At 40.2% G+C, this 16,448-nt stretch overlaps 1 protein-coding gene across 1 annotated transcript; it reads right to left on the reverse strand.

Annotated features, from left to right (window-relative positions):
• Window positions 1–2,089: 2,089 nt before the first annotated feature.
• On the reverse strand, window positions 2,090–15,975 carry tdrd3 (tudor domain containing 3). Its single transcript, XM_035158990.2, has 14 exons — window positions 15,759–15,975; window positions 14,759–14,843; window positions 13,200–13,265; window positions 12,349–12,509; window positions 10,615–10,756; window positions 10,370–10,441; window positions 7,871–8,020; window positions 7,272–7,424; window positions 6,375–6,555; window positions 5,555–5,680; window positions 4,138–5,081; window positions 3,346–3,471; window positions 3,087–3,226; window positions 2,090–2,348 (listed from the first exon to the last, which is right to left on the reverse strand). The coding sequence occupies exons 1-13, from the start codon at window positions 15,794–15,796 to the stop codon at window positions 3,110–3,112; spliced, it is 2,361 nt and encodes a 786-aa protein (XP_035014881.1). The 5' UTR covers window positions 15,797–15,975; the 3' UTR covers window positions 2,090–2,348; window positions 3,087–3,109.
• Window positions 15,976–16,448: the final 473 nt, after the last annotated feature.

Here is a 16,448-nt window from a genome sequence, read left to right on the forward strand (position 1 = left end):
GCAAAATTGTAATAAAAACAGATGATTCCCCTCAAATACATTAAAAGAAAAGTAACAAGCTTGTTTTGAAAATATCAGGAGGAAGAAGTATATATATTTTTTGACGACTTTTTACTTTTACTCCCTACATTTTAACACATTTAAATACTCAAGTAAAGTACAGACAATCTACTTTAGTACAGTAACAAAGTATTTCTACTGTGTATTTGCAATATGTTGATAAAGTGGGGAATGAGCCTTGGCAGAGGTGTCCTGCCCTTTTCTTCATTAAAACCATGTGTTGGGGTGAAAGTTGTATGTGTGGCTGATCCCTATCTATTTACTGCTCATGACCTTAAGATGTTTTAGTGTTAAAGGTCTCGATGTCCATCACAGGGGTGGAACATATAATAAGACACATACAGTCACACCTAAAGGCAATTTCAGAGTCACCAGTTCCCTCTGGACTGCAGGAAGAGCATGTTTGTCCAATTTTGAACCCGTGACCCTTTTCCGCTGGGAGGAGGCAGCAAAGCCACTGAGCAATCGTGCGACCATCCCATAATCCAATTTGAATGGAGAATCAAACTGAAGCTGACTGTACTAAAACCCATCAAGCCTAAACATTGAAGAGCGACTTGCTGCCCCGGTACTCCCACACTAAATCCTGTCATGTCGAATCCAGTCATAAGATTGTTTGTGAAACACTGGATCACTTGGAGCATATCTAACCACAGAGGGTCGACGTGTCACAGGAAAACAGGCACAGCACTTGGAGCTTCAGATTTACTGTGATCACAGCGTTAACAAGATTGTATCAACTGCGCAGTTACATAAACACAGAAAAACAAGATGCAATCTAATCTCTCCTGCCAGCTTCCACGGCCTTTCGCTTTCTTTGGTCTAATGTTTCCTTTTATAAAGGAGCAAAATATCATGTTATCCCAACACTGATCCACTGGATCCCCCCCCTCACTGTTAACTATGGCTTCATGAATATCACAGAAGGAACAGTGAGTATCAGCTCACACTGAAACAGTTACGGACAGGTTTTCTTAAAGACTCTCCTGAACTAGCATTTGAACAAACAAGAAATTATAATTACTTATTCATGATGTAACATTTTTCATCTTAGTTTTTGTGTTGTCACCCATGTTTCACTCGTTTATCTCCCGCATACAACAGCTATGAACATTTTCTATTTGTTAAAAATCGGTTTCCACCCTTCAACCCAGGGCCTCAAGATTTGCCCCCATCATAATGTTGTGTTTGAGTCTAATGACTATGGGACCTCGGGGCTTCCGTCCAATGTTTGTCGTGTCTTGACATTTCACAGAGAAATATATTCAATATGAAATGGGCTTAATTCCTCGGACTGAAATATCACCGTTCATCTGATTGAAAATCAATCCTTTTATGATGATGTGGCCAGTGTCACAGCCAGTCCCCGAGAGCGCTTTCAACAGCTTCACTTTCAGTTCCTTCCTAACGGATAGGTTTCCATATTACCAGCCGTTAATTATTCATCGGTGCTCACTTGGCGTCTCGGTTGGAAAATAAAGCAAATCCTCTGGCCCAGTGGTACAGAATAGCATGGTGACCTCTGCGCTGAACCCCGGGGCATTGTCCCTTCGTCTCCTGCTGTTGGTAACAGTGAAACTGGAGCTGAGGAGGAGATTATTTCTTGATGTGTAAAACTTGTCTCTCGCACGGCTCGGGTCCGCAAAACAGCCAGCACATTGGTGCGTGTGCAGAGCTTGAAGAGCTAGGTACAGTCCCTTTTGTAATGTGCAAAATGATATCTCTGCAGTGTAACCATCTCTATTACAGGGGGAAGAGATTGTCTTACCCTCTGGATTTGCTTCAGAGAGCACAACAAACGAGCTCGAGCCGCTTTCTGTCCACTCACACTACGTCTGTCCACCACAGGAGAGATAACAAAAGTAAGACATAATTTGGAAGCAGATTTTAAAACATTTCCAAGTAATGACATAACTACCATCATGAAATTAAAAACAAAAGCGTGAGGGGTTGCTTTTTCTGCACCGCATTAGTTTATTCATAATTTGAATTTAATAATTAAAAATAAAAGACATTAAAACAAAGTAGCTACATACCATAATAACAGTTTATTTGAATGTATCCATTTAACAAACCTTCACAACATATACAGTAGATATGTCTTCAACAAAAACAACAGGTGCTCATGTCAGTTTAATTTTTTTTCCTTGTATTTTTGCATGAGGTCCAAGCCCTTAGAAGAGTTCTTCATGTCCTGACAGTGTGTACACTTAAAAATTCAGGAAGCACTCAGGATTGTTGCAGAAAGTGACACGATCTCCGTCGTGGAAGGGTGTGGGACAAGCCCACTAATGGATAGAGGGAAAGAAAGAATTAATCATTTTTGAATTTTGAGGCCATCTCAGTGAACTGCTGCAGACCTTGTGAAATAGCTTTTACACAATGCACGAGCAGAAATAGTCAAAGTTAAAATTAGTATATAAACTTCTTTTACATACAAATGATTAATCAATAGGTTCTATTATGCATTATAAGCAGATAATAATGCAAAGACCAGGTTACAAAGCACTTTCTCTACAGTCTATACCATAGACTGTATATAAGGATGGACAACACCCTCTGGAGCTTAAGCCAAAATATCCTGGAAAGGACATTAGTGATCGGGGGATGGAGCTGTGGTATCAAGGTCCAGCTGATCCATGGGCTTGACTAAATGTGTCAGTCTCAGCTGTCAATCATGATGCCCCGCCCATTTGTAACATATTCAAATAACTAATGAAAACCCAAATTAGCTGAAAATAAACAATTCAACAATCAACGACCTAAAATGCCAGAAACCGTCTTTTCAGTTCGGTCCATGTTCCATCCACTAACATGGAGAGATAGGGTTCATGACCTATAATGCAGGCAGCCTTTGGCTTCACTTTCGGGAAGCTGGCATGCTGTCTGTCTTTCTACACAGTCTAAACTTACCAAAATAAAAATAGAAATGTTCCATATAAAATATAGAGGTGGTGTTCACACTGTGTACTCACACTGACGTTACATATGTCATTATTAATGGACACAGTTCAATATTTATTTACCTGCCAGTGCAAACACAGACACATCAATCTCGTGCCCTGGGTGGCTGGTAGTACTGCTGCGTGGGTCTCGTTCGTCTCGGCTGTCCATCTCCCCCACGGCGGAACTCCAGTGAACTGTCATAGAAACCATCATCTTCCTCCTGCAATTGTACATTCAATATGTTCGCACGTCATTCATAGTTCCTCAGTTTTCCATACACGTTGTGATCTTGAGTGATGAATGATAAAAAGCTATTGTTAATATTTTCTTTTGTCTTACCAATGAATCAGGAGCAATAGGTTTAATGTTATACAGCAGAACCTCTTCACAGTTTCCGTAATCGCTAAACACGACCACGGCTGTGGAGCCCGATGGATGCACAGCATCTATTCTGGCATGGTAGAACTTCACAGGCACACACACACACACACACAACCACAGACAGAAACAAACAGAAATCATTATCAGCAATTATTTCAATTCAAACATTCCCAAGTGTGCGGACAAGACAAATCTATGTCAGTTATTACAACTTGACAAACAAATCTAAGATGCCGTCAACACTGACTGAGCGAAAATGAGCCATAATTGCTCTAATTATTTTTTTACGTCATTAAACGTACTGTCAAACAAGTATGAGGCAAAGAAAAAAAAATACATTGGACATTTCTCTCCACAGTGTCAGTCTTAGTGAACTGACTCTTTAACTGGTTTAGTTGTTAATTCTAATGTTGACACAAATGTGGGTCTCAGTTGCTCAATCTGCAGTAGTTTCTGTGGACTCACTGAGCTCACATGTCACATATGGAAGCGGCTTTTAATTCAGTGAAGTTTTTCTAACTTTGTTTAAAGTAAGTTGAAAGCAAATATATAGGGCTGGATAAAATGAATAAAAACATTATCAAGGTAAAAAAGTCTATATTGCCATTTATCTTGATAAATGGCCCATTATTATTTATTATTTCTAACATTAAAGACAGATTTTTTATCCTTGTTTTATTTATCAGCCCAACCAACTTTTTTTCAACAATTTTCAGCTATAGCTATGTTACCAATCCAGCAATGACATACCTTGCCATCTTCCCAGTAGAGAGCCAGACACCGGTCTCCAGGTTTCCAAGCCTGTTCCACAACATAACCTTTCTCTGATCCTCTGGCACCTTGCCCCCGGCCTTGTCCTGACCTTCTTTTAGGTCCGAAGTTGTTAGAAGGGGCTTTCCTGGAGGGAGGCTCCCTGTTGGGGGGACACGATGCGTTTGTTGGCTTGATTGGCCCAGTTCTTTTGTGTTCCATATCTCCATTTTGGAAATTATTAGGATCCACTGTGATGAACCGGATATCCTGTGGTGACCCCACTTCTTGGGTCACCCCTGAGCTTCCTCCCTTGAAGTTGAGTGGGCCACCTGCCCTTTGTCGATCGTAGTATTCTGAGTTGGGCCGGTCAGTCTTCCCCTTCCTCCTGCTGTTGTTGGGTTCTTCAATTCTGTCGGTACGCTTATTACCTACTCTTCCATCCACCTCAATGTCTGCAGGATCATTCTGTTTAGGCGAGGGTATATCGTCTTTAAACCCTCTCCTGTGAGATGGTCCAGCCATGTTCCCACCATCTCCATTTCTGGGTCTCTGGTTGTAAGAGCCACTGAACTCCATCTGCTGTTGAGGTTCTTTTGAACGAGTGCAAGTCATCGCAAGAGGAGGAGGAAAAATCTGCTCATCTCGCATCTCCCTCCTTTCAAATTGCGATCTGTCTGACGTCCCTCGTGACCATCTCTCCTGGCTCTTCCAGTGCTGAGGCTGAGCTGATGTTTGGGAGGTGGTAGAGTTAGAGAGAGGCTCCTGGCCTGGTTTAGGAAAATCAGTGTCCCTGTGGAAGCGAGGTGGTCGGTCATTCCTTTGTTGCCTATGGTCATAATGTGAGGAGAACTTGGTTTGAGATGAGTCCTTCGAGTAATAGTCCGTGTTGGAGAAATTTGCTTTAAACTCATGATGTCTCGGAGGTGCCTGGTTCTTTGGCTCTGAGGAAACAAGCCGAAGAAGGGCAGTGTGAAAAATATGGCAAAACAATATTGGCATAAATAACAAAAACAATGTTGACAAGATCACATTCCCATCCACCATTGTTATTTAATGAAGATAAAAGGTTGTTAAAAGACAAAACAAAAGCATGAAGGCAACACAAATAAATAAAAGATCAGAATATCAGCAGTGGAAACACCAAATCATAAAATATTCAGTCAAACAGAATCAAATATTGAAATATAAAGCAGCATTGGTGCTGCAAGCCCTGATTTTAGACATTTAGAGAACAAGGCGTTAATTCCCCTCAGCTCAAGATAGCCAGATAACCATCTGTCTGAAACCAATCATGATACTGTATGTTAATGGTCTGTTGACAACTGGTCTGAAAAAGAGTAACAACATCACCCATATTTTCAAAATCATGGAATACTGAGGTAGTGAAGGATGAATCCTGAACTGGTTCACTCACCATCGATGGAGAAAACTCCCATCTTAGATTCCAGGAAGTCAAACAGTGTGCTCGGACCAGATGGTCTTCCCCCTCCTCCCTCCTCCTCATCTTCATTTCTGGACCGGCCTCTTCCTCTTCCTCTGCCTGGGAAGAACCCAAAAATAAAGTCATGTTGACCCAATTAGAGGAGTTTGATCAATGACACTGGATGTTTGAATGTGTACACCCCCTCGCATCTGCAGCCAAAGAAAGTGTGAAAAGGCTGTGTGTGTGTGTGTGTGTTTGGGTGTCTGTGTTTGTGTGTAAACGAATAATTATGCTGACTGCAAACAGTAATATAGACACACGTAAACATGTAATCTTACAAGATTACATGAATTTGAAAATATTTATGTTCTGACTGAGGATCCAGGTCTGCAGCATCAATAAAAGCTTTAAAAACAGCCCCTCTTCACACTCGAAGAACCAAATGATTAAAATCAGTCAGTTGTTCGGTAGTTCAGCGTGATGGCTGCTGCAGGTTCACTATCAATATTGAAACTAATACAAAACGATGACTGCAGGTAATGTAGAATATCCATCTGAAACCTTGCTGTGTGCTGGGAAAACAGTCGGCGGGAAAGCGTGTATGCAATTTGTGGTAAATGGACTAAAACAAGCAAAACGGCCACTGTGCACCTTTAATTAGCCTGTAGGTGATTTTTCCCCCTGCATTAAAAGGACCTCTACATCACCCCCCCAATCTCACTCTTACTCTGTAGGAATAGTTTCCAGCTATGAGGTGATTTTTCAAGCCAAAAAGAGCAGTGGGCATGCGTGTGTGTGTGTATGTAACTACCTCTGGGTTGGGGCTTGATAGGCTCAGCTACCACAGGGGCAGCAGGTCTGCTTCCACAAGATCCAGTCAGTAGGCAGTTTAGTGCCACTTCTAGATTGTTGTTATTATCCATCAGAGCCAGTCGAGCAGCCTCCCTGTTAAAGCCCATCTCAATGATGTCTCTCAGCGCATATTCATCCACCTACACACACACACACACACACACACACACAACATTATGTAATATTAGACACAGAAGTAAGAGTCAGTGTGAAAGAGAGAGAGAGGGACGGCTGAATGAACTGAGGAAAAAATTGATTCACAAAGAACGTACTCTTTTAAAAGGGTCATACAAGTGCACTGTATCAATTTCAGTTTGTAATTACATTAGCATTACTCAATAACTACAGAACTAGTTTTCATGAAATTTTGTGGAGGGGTCAGGCATGATCCAATGAGAAGCCCGTTAAATTTTGGAGTCTGCCCTGATTAAGAAGCAGATTTTTTTTTACTTTCTTTAACATGGTGAGATCGTGCATTAGCCTTGACGGGGGCTTGCTCTCTCCTAGCTCCCTATAAGGGTTGGATTATTATTAGGTTCAATTCCCAAAGCCCAAAACTACAATACCCTGTTCCATCCTATTCACTGTATGTATTTAGCTACAAGCTGTGTTCAGCCCACAAACTGGCAGGTCACAACACAAAGCTTCAACCAATAGGTTTGAAAACCTGACCAGACCTCCACTTGTTTTTTGGATTTCAACAATATCGTAACCAAAAATGAATGCAGAGGAGGCTCCAAAGTTTGAATTGCTTCGAGACAGTGAATGGAGGCTTTAATAAGCTGAGGTAAAACCTTCCCTTTTAACACACAGGCTTAAATTGTTTCACAGGTTTGGACAAAGTTTGTCTTCTCACCAGCTCTCGGTAATTTTCATCCTGTCTGCTTTCGGGTCTTTCAACCCTGTCGTCTCGTCTCCTCTGCTGGTACGAGTCTCTGCCCCGGGAGAAGGAAGCAGCGCTGGATAAATTACTGCCTGCATTTCCTCCACCTCCAAATGTGCGGGGACCCTAACAAGGGAAATAACATTAGGATCAATAGAGCTGCAGGCTTGGATGAAAAAAGAAAGCAGGCACAAGAAGCAGAACTTTGTCGCTGACTATATAATTATGATTTTTAATTTGAGCAGTTGCTTGAATGTCAAAGGCAAACAAGGTTAAGGGGAATGCCAATAAGGAACATCTCTTTTTAAATGGAGGACAGATTGTTTGTACAAAATTTGCAATTGATATAAGAAACAGCAAAATCTGTTAACAAGGCAACAAGAGAGGTCCTGAAAACCAAATGTTCAATGTTTAAGGAGGGAAATTAAAGACAAGCTAAAAATATCATTACAATTTGTTACACGAGTCTATTACATATCAGTATAACAGTAAAGTAAATTGAGTCACAATAAATTGCAAGATAAAGCAAACACTTACAAAATGTTAAAATAAATTGAATAAAAGGCTTTTACCTCTTTGGTCTTGGCCACCTCAGCGATTGCTGCTGTCCGTTGCTTTTCAAACTCATCGTTCTCGTCGGCGCTTTTGAACACATTGAGAGTCTGCAGGGTTTTCCTCTGGTCGAGGTCTCTGCTGTCCACTTCATCCTTCCTTGCACATTTCTACAGGGAGCAAACAGAAAGTCCAACTCATTCATGTAATGCCCCTTAACAAAATAATCAATTCAATTGACAATATTCACATATTTGCAAAATAACGTTAGCTACCTCCGGTGTTTAAAATATACTACAAGATTTTATTTTTGTAGCATACAAAAACCCCAAAGCTGCCTCCTAGCTCACAGTTCATGTTTACAAACTTAACTGTGAACCGAGTTTCAGAAGCATTGACTTTGAAGGAATGAAATGGACACTCAACACTTTGTGACTGCACCAGGAGGATGATTCAATACGAGAAGTCGTCAACTGAAGGGAGCAATGACCTTTGGTCAAGAGCAGGTTCGCCATCTTTTTGTTGTGTTGGCAATCCCAGAGGGGTAATGGGCTGCGAGATTAACAAGCCAGAGGGGACTTATCTGAAGAGAAGGAATGTGGACAGCTGATAAAAAAGATGCCAAATGTATCAGGTGTTAAGAGGATGTTCACCCCAATTATAACTAAAAGGACGTTATCACAATCACTCTGGTACCTGGTGGGACCTCAACAACAGATTCTTTGGATTTTATTTGCTCAGGTTTTGACATCACAGACACCGAGATTTCTGTAACATGGCTGTAGACGTCGACTATTTCATATATTCTAGATAAAACAGAGGCCAAAGATGATCGTCCATGAGGTCTGTAGATTAGACCAAGGCACTGGCACACACTGATTCTGAAAGTGATGACTACCTTTGGCAAGGAGGTTACATTTTCATCTGCATTTGTTCGTCTGTCTTTTAGCAGGGTTACACAAAAAACTACTGGATGGATTAGCATGAAACTTGGTGGAAGGAAGCAGTATGGGTGAGGGAAGAACACATACAAATCTAATTTGGGCAGGGATCCAGATCAGGGGTCGGATCCAGGATTTCCCCCCCCTTTCCTTAACATGGTGAGATAGGGTGTTTCTCAACATTTTTTAAAGAATTCTCAGAATAATTTACGGATGTTGAATAAAAATCAGGCATGTTTAGGAGACTGCTATTTATGAGTGTTCAATTTGGTGAGGATACAAATAAAATCCTGACCTAGTGAATTTAAATGTGGTTTCAGAGAACCTAACACTTCACTGGTGAACATATTATGGAGTCATGAGGCCAATAATTTTATTTTCTGCTGAAATATACAATAAATTAAACTGTTCAGGGAAAACAAAATGCCCGGTGAAATCCCACCAACTCATCTCACTTTTTAAAATTCCTGCTGTGAATTGTAGAAGTGGGAGCTTAATGCTGTGAGAATGCTTCCAAGTAGCAGGAACTTGGGAGACATTGAACTGACCGACTGTATAGCCAAGTAAAATGCAGGCAGACTGTAAGATAATCTGATTCAGAGCGCCGATATTATATGTAACAACGCAACGCAGTCATCAAATTAACAGTAAGAGGAGTGACCCAGCATTACAAACATAGCAAAGCTGAAAATCTAGAGAATATTGAAAAATAACTATTCTAACTTTAGAAAGCTTGAGCAAATGTGGAATGAAGAGTGAGGGAAAATCCCCAAATCCAAGTGGCAAGCTGATCCAGATGATTCCCACTCTGAAACTTGCCCAGGGAGAATTGACTCAGGCTGAGTAGTTTGCGAATGAGAAATTACTATATTTACTTTTTTGTAGATAGTGCTAATGTGCAAAACCATTTGAGATTAAAGGTGGTTTAATTCTCTCTGTTTGCACTTAGTTATTCTTTTCAAAACAAATAGTGTATAGATACCAATTGTTAGACACTATGATGATGTTATGGATGAAGTGGATATCTGGAGCATATAATTTATTTGTGATTCTGCTTTGGAGGCCTGATTATCATCTTTGACAAGTTTAATCTCATCTCTCCATTTCTACAAATTACAACAGACTTTTATTTTAATACAAATGCAACACATTAACATCATTATGTTTGGGAAGAAAAACAGCTGACATTGAACTGCTTGTAACATGTGTGGTTGGACAACAAAGCAGAAATTAAAATGCAGTCATGCATTTTAATGATTCATGATGACTAACAATTACCTCAGGAAGATCAGAGAGATCGTTGCCAAGAACAGGGACATCAAGGCCCACTCCTGGAGCCAAGCCTGGGTTCGACCACACGCATTTCTGAGCGCTTATTGTTATTCATCAGTCGCCTCCGACTTCCATTAAATCACCACTGAAACCTCCTCCTTAAATATGCATCATCCTGATCACCTTATTTCTGTTATTGTATTTTACATCTGTGTGTCTGGTTTGTTGTCTTCTTCTTGAGTTCATATAAGAAAAGCTCTTTGTAACTTTTGTTTTAAAATGTACTCTTCTTATATTTGTTCTCACCTGACCGAATTGCACAAAGGGAGGAGGTCCTCCTTCTGCTCCGATGTGATTCCTGCTGTGTTTGGCCAGACTCTGCAGGTTGAAAGATAAAAGGGACATCATTATTAAAAACCAGGAAAATTAATTATGCCAGAAAAAATTATGGCAGACTGCTAGTGGCCGTTAATGCCGATCTGAAATGATCACCAATATATGAATTCCATTTTTTTTAAGTAGCTGAGGCATCACAAGACGACGACCCTCACCCTTTGCAGTTCCCATTTCTCCACCATGTGATAAACCTCTCCTCCAAGGACGGAGATTTTTGAGTCATCGAGCAGCAAAAGACCATTTTTAACTTGGAGAGTTCCAAGGAGCTTCACCTTTGTTCCAGGAGGGGTGTTAAGGCTGAAAAGCAAAAAAAAAAAATCCAATAAAAAGTTATTTATGAAAGGAAGGCTCATATGTTTAACAAACACTTAAATGTTCAACGCATTCAAGGGCACCAGACATTATAACTGCATATACAGCCCCACATCCTTTTGCCTCTCCCATACCACTTTCTAAATGACATGGCTCAGTTCCAGGGGATGGGTGGCCAGGCTACGAGAGCCTATTAATAATCCCAGCTGCTCACCCATCCTCATGGTAAATTAAAAGCCCCTCTATCTCATGAGGCCTGATAAGGCCTCTGCCTCTCTCATTAGGAAAGCACAGGGACTTAGAGGGATTTCCAGCTACTGATGCCGGATGCCAAAGCAACAATTAGGGATTTCACTCCAAACCTATGGAATAGATGCTCACAGCCTCATGACAGTGGCAAATGCAGAAATGAGGCATTCTTGATCCTTGATTCAATCACGCACAAACGCATGCATCCAGTTCTACAAACGCACTATTCACCCTTCTCTGATCAATGTTTGTGCTGAATTCTTAATTGTCATCCCTCTGTACCAGTCTCACACACTGAACAGTTCCTGTAATCCATCCCATCCTTTGCCACTCACTTATGGCCTCTGGCACACTAAGGCGGACACTTTCATAAGAAACACTAACCACCACTGTTGGTAGCCAGTGTGTGTGAGACGTTCATAAAGAGGGGATTTGTTCTGTTCTCTCCTCTCTTCCCATCAGGAAGTCAAGGCCCATATTCTGGCCACTCCACCTGTACAGACTGGCTAGTCACCATGGCAGCAGTCGCCAAGGCCACCGTTGCTGGGATGGAGATGTAATTAAGGCTTGGAATTGTTAGATCAGCTGCCACCACGTGTAAATTGCAGATAAAGGGAAAATTGAGGCATGTGGTGGGGTGAGAGTGTTGACAAGGAGGTGAAGGAAAAGAATATGTGCAGAATATCACACATTTGCTTTGAATATACCAGATCCTGACTTAATAGAACCTGCTTTGCATCTGTGTAGCTACTAGATGTTTAAAATTTATGAGGCTTCAAAGCTTTAGTGACAATTACCAGAGAAAAAGTTAAGCTTTGAGGATTTCCCAAAGTCGCTGTAGATTTGCAACATTCCTTTTTTTGTGAGTTTTTCTGGCATTTGACCTTTTAGGGGTTAACTTCACAAATCTGGAAGTTGTTCCAGATGCTTGACTTTTTTGACATCTTGCGCGTGTTGTTGAAACTTGTGAGGCCGTCAAGTGCTGCATGTCCAAGTAACGGTGCTGATAACTGTAGACGAGTGATGTGATGCACAACATTATCTTAATATTTACTGTCTTTGCCATTTCTTATTTAACAAGCTATTGCATTAAAAAAAAAAGAAGAAAAAAAGCATGATTGAAATACAGATTTGGAGCTTTACACATTAGGGTCAGGACTAAATTTTCATTTTAAATGTTTTTATTTTTAAAAAGGAGGAAACTAATGTGATTTTTAACCATTATTAAACAGGGATATTAACTTCCCAAACAACTACACCACACCACATCCTGCTATTTGCACTAAACCTAATTATTCCTAAATGCCACCAAAGTGTTGTATAGGTACCTGATCTTAGACAGGTGTTTAAACTCCAGTCCAACACAGGTGGTGTGCCCATCTGTCATTTGGAGGCGCAGGATTCGCGGTGCGCCCTGGGACTCCTCATGGTCTTTAGGAGCCGAGATGTTCCTCACCTTCTGCACCTGGAGAACACATGGACCGTCCAACTGGCCATGTGCAGGAGACAGCAAGAGACAGCAGATGAATAATGGCTTCGGAGGCAAATCAACAGCATGTGGGGGAGGATTGCTAAAGCAAAATACGAGCATAAACTAAGGCACAATTAAAATAACTCTAATCATTAAGTGTACCTGTGTCAGCACAGGTGTATTTATTCCTCTGAGCTCCTTCGTGGCTTTTCTTAATGTCACAATGACCATGATCTTTAAAGCCAACTGCTGGTTCTTGACACTAAAATGTCTATATAATACTTAAATCTATATGTAATGTAGTTTTAGAAGCTCAAATGACATTCACTGTTTTATGCATATTGAATATTGTATAAAGCACAGTGCGGAGTGTCAGTGTATGACCAGGGTGACCATCTTATTCTAAGCCTGGGGGAGGCTGGGATAAGCTCACAAAAAAATTACACGTTTTAATTAGATGTTTTAATCCTGTGACAATATTTGGAATATTTATTCTCTTCAGTTTCACAGGTGTAAAGCAGTTTGTTGATCCTTGTTTGTTGGTGTGTTAGAGCCATCTAGTGGAACTAGTGGGAACTGCATTTCACATGTCAGGTCTGTACCGATTTGCAGCTGTGAAAGAACACATTGACCAAAACGCATCACCCCAATCAAGGTTTCATAAATGTAGCACTGCAATGGCCACATAACATGTTCTGTACCCCTCACCTTCTCAGTTCTTCCACTGTTGATATCAGATGGTAGAAATTTCCTTCCAGTAGACCTAAGATCATTCTGCAAAGGAAAGAGTGCTTAGTGTAAAATAAATAATGGGACAGGTGTAATGAAATTAAAGAGTTTAAGTAAAGAAAGAGGGACACTGTAACTGTACTGAGATTTCACTGATTTTAAGGGACTGCAAGCTAGAGTCCTAATTTATTACATGTTGGCTCAACCACTAATAGATCCAAGTGCAGCGGAGGATCTTTTGGAAGCAAATCAAGCCAAAACCTAAAGGTCAAGGCTTTAACAGTAAATGCACTGTATGTTCTGCACTTGTCAGGTACTACAGGGTCCATTAAGCAGAATTATAGTCTTATTTTAATTGTTTTTACACACAGACTTAATAAAAGACATTGGTGGTTCCATGACGGTCTGTGGTTCTTCTTTGCTTAATTTAATTTATTGTGTTTTTGTCACTCGTCTGTCTATATAACTCTTTCGGTGTATAATAATAACAATAGTTATATTCATTAAAAACTTTGTATTGCAACTTTTATAGCATAAAATGCAGCTCACAGTACATGACAAAAAGGGTCATTCAAAGAACAGATGGTTTAAAACAATAAACCATAAAGCAATAAGACAATAAAACATTACCATCTTGAAAGGTTGAACAACATAAAATCATAAAAAACCACTGATGATATAATTAAATGTTGGACAAAACATAAGTTTTGAGCATCTTCTTGAAAATATCCACAGAGGGTGTTTTCCTAATATGTTGTGAGATTATGTTCCACATCTTTGGTGCACAACTACAAAATGTTGCCTCAGCGTTCTTTTGTTCTGTTTGTATGTGGCACATTTAGCAAGCCAGCATTAAAGGGACAGTTCACCCAAAAATGAAAATCCACTCATTATCTACTCACCACTATGCCGATGGAGGGGTGGGTGAAGTATTTGAGTCCACAAAACCTTTTAGCGGACTAAGCTAACAAACTGTTTGGAACCAAATCCAGTTTGAAAGATATAAAAGAACTAGAACGTTTTTGGCTTTAAGAAGGAGTAAAAGTTTTCAAATCTATCCTCAACATCATGGGTAGCCAATAAAATTATGTTAATTCCAACAAAATAATATTTGAATGAAAGATAATGATTACATTATATGCTGTCATGAAAATGTATAGGTAGGTTGGCAATGGACTGGATTTAGCTACTTGATCATAGAAGACTGTTTGATATTAGGGGGCACTAAACTATTCTATTTTATTATCTACTATAAAATACTAAATATATGAAACATACTTAACTTCCACAGAGAATTTCAAAGCCAGTTTAAAATTAAGCACAGTAAGATATGTCTATTTCATTAGCAATTATGTCTGGATACATCAGTTTCCTGTACATCTGAAAAGCAATAAATATCTAATAAAATACCTCAAACTTTCATAACCATCTCCCTGAACAGTTTACAACCCATAGCTGAATGTCGCCTCACATAAATACAGACTCACCATACGCTATAAATATATATGTACAATTTTAAATCTGGTATTCAAACTTACATCAAGTGCAATGCGAATGATGTCGCTGTGTGTTACTTTCTCAGCAGATCCTTTCAGCTCTGCTATGCCTTCATCACTGAGGTACCTGAAACGATGACACACAGGGTGGAGACAGTTTCAAGCACTGTGGTAGGTTTTAAAAGATTCAACAAGTTATGTACCTGACCAGCGCAGTTTCATCACAAGAAATATTGATGAGACCGTGAATTTAACACTTCTCACAATTTGGTTAACCCCAAAATGAGGCGTGACAACAATGTTGGAACTTTGAATCGCGAGAATATAAAATAAGTTAATTCCTCCACGTGATGCGACATTATGAAGTATAACCAAGACATTATGTAGAGGCAGGAGGACGAGTGAAGCAGAGTTAAGCCCTCAGCTTATATCATGTATCCACTGACAGGACAAACTCAGAAGCAACGTTAATTGTCTATGAATTTAGGCCCTTTCTAAAACTAGATTATACACAACATTATACTCAAATTGTATTTCTGATATTAACAAGTGTGCAAAACTGTGATTATACGCGTGTTTAGGTGTTTTCTAGACTAAGTTGGCCCACAATCAGCTTTCTGATAAAGATGTTATGTCGTTAAACGTGCTGACGACCAGTTCGGACTTCCAAAGAATTCCCAGCATGCATTTCACTTCGGGCACAATTCAAACCAGTCCCTCCACTTATATAATTGATCAATATTTACATGTAATGGTTTTCAGTCGCTATTTAACATTATGTGTATCGCCAGTGGTTTACAGAAGGTATAAGCATGCTAAGTGAGCTAGCTAACGTTATTTATCTCGCTAGCTACTTAGTTAGCAGCCCGCTCATTCGCTCCAGGGGGAACTAAATCACTGTGCCACGATACACACAACTTTTAAATTGTACTTTTTAAAACTGTAATGCAAAGACACAACCATTTAATTTACTAGCCAACCAGCAATCTGGCTCCCTCAGTGAGTTAGCTAGCTAGATGACGTTAGCTACCATGCTACCTACCAGCCCTCTTTCGTCAGGGAATCTGTCAACTCGGTCATTTTTCGTGTGAAACGTGTGAAGCACAGCGACACCGGGAGGTTTTACAACGAGCTCATGTGCACCACGACTATCTGCTGGTGGTTGTGAGAGACATTATTCTGCTCCTGACAACCGCTGAGCTGCTAACGTGAGACCCGAACGCGACCCGACGTCACATGCGTCACCGGACCGAGAGACGTAAGTATGGCGCGCCGAGAGGGACAAAACACATTTCGGAATCAGAATTGTTTTTTTTATTGCCAAGCAGCAGGTTTACACATGCAAGGAATTTGCTGTGGTGTATTTGTGCAAGTTTAAATATAAAAAATATATAAAAGTAGGAAACAAAATTAAATATCTATAAATACTATCAGAACCAGGGATGGATTGTGCAAAACGTTGTAAGTAAACACTACAGATTGGATTGGAAGTATTTCATATTTTCTTTTAAAACTGTGTTAGATCCTCTTTATATACAGTCTATGGTTAGATCCCAGTGTACCCCTGTACTGGACTCCCTGATCAGCTCCCCATTTAAAGGCTCTTGGGAGATTCACTCAAAAATAATTCACTAAAAGTTATTTAAGCTGGTGGCGAGGAGACACACCTATAGCTTCTAAATGCCTTCATCCAAGCGTCTACCCTGCTTCCACTGAGAAAGTATTAATTCTG

This window comes from Hippoglossus stenolepis, chromosome 1 (genome assembly GCF_022539355.2).
Source record: "Hippoglossus stenolepis isolate QCI-W04-F060 chromosome 1, HSTE1.2, whole genome shotgun sequence".
NCBI classification, from domain to species: Eukaryota; Metazoa; Chordata; class Actinopteri; order Pleuronectiformes; family Pleuronectidae; genus Hippoglossus; species Hippoglossus stenolepis.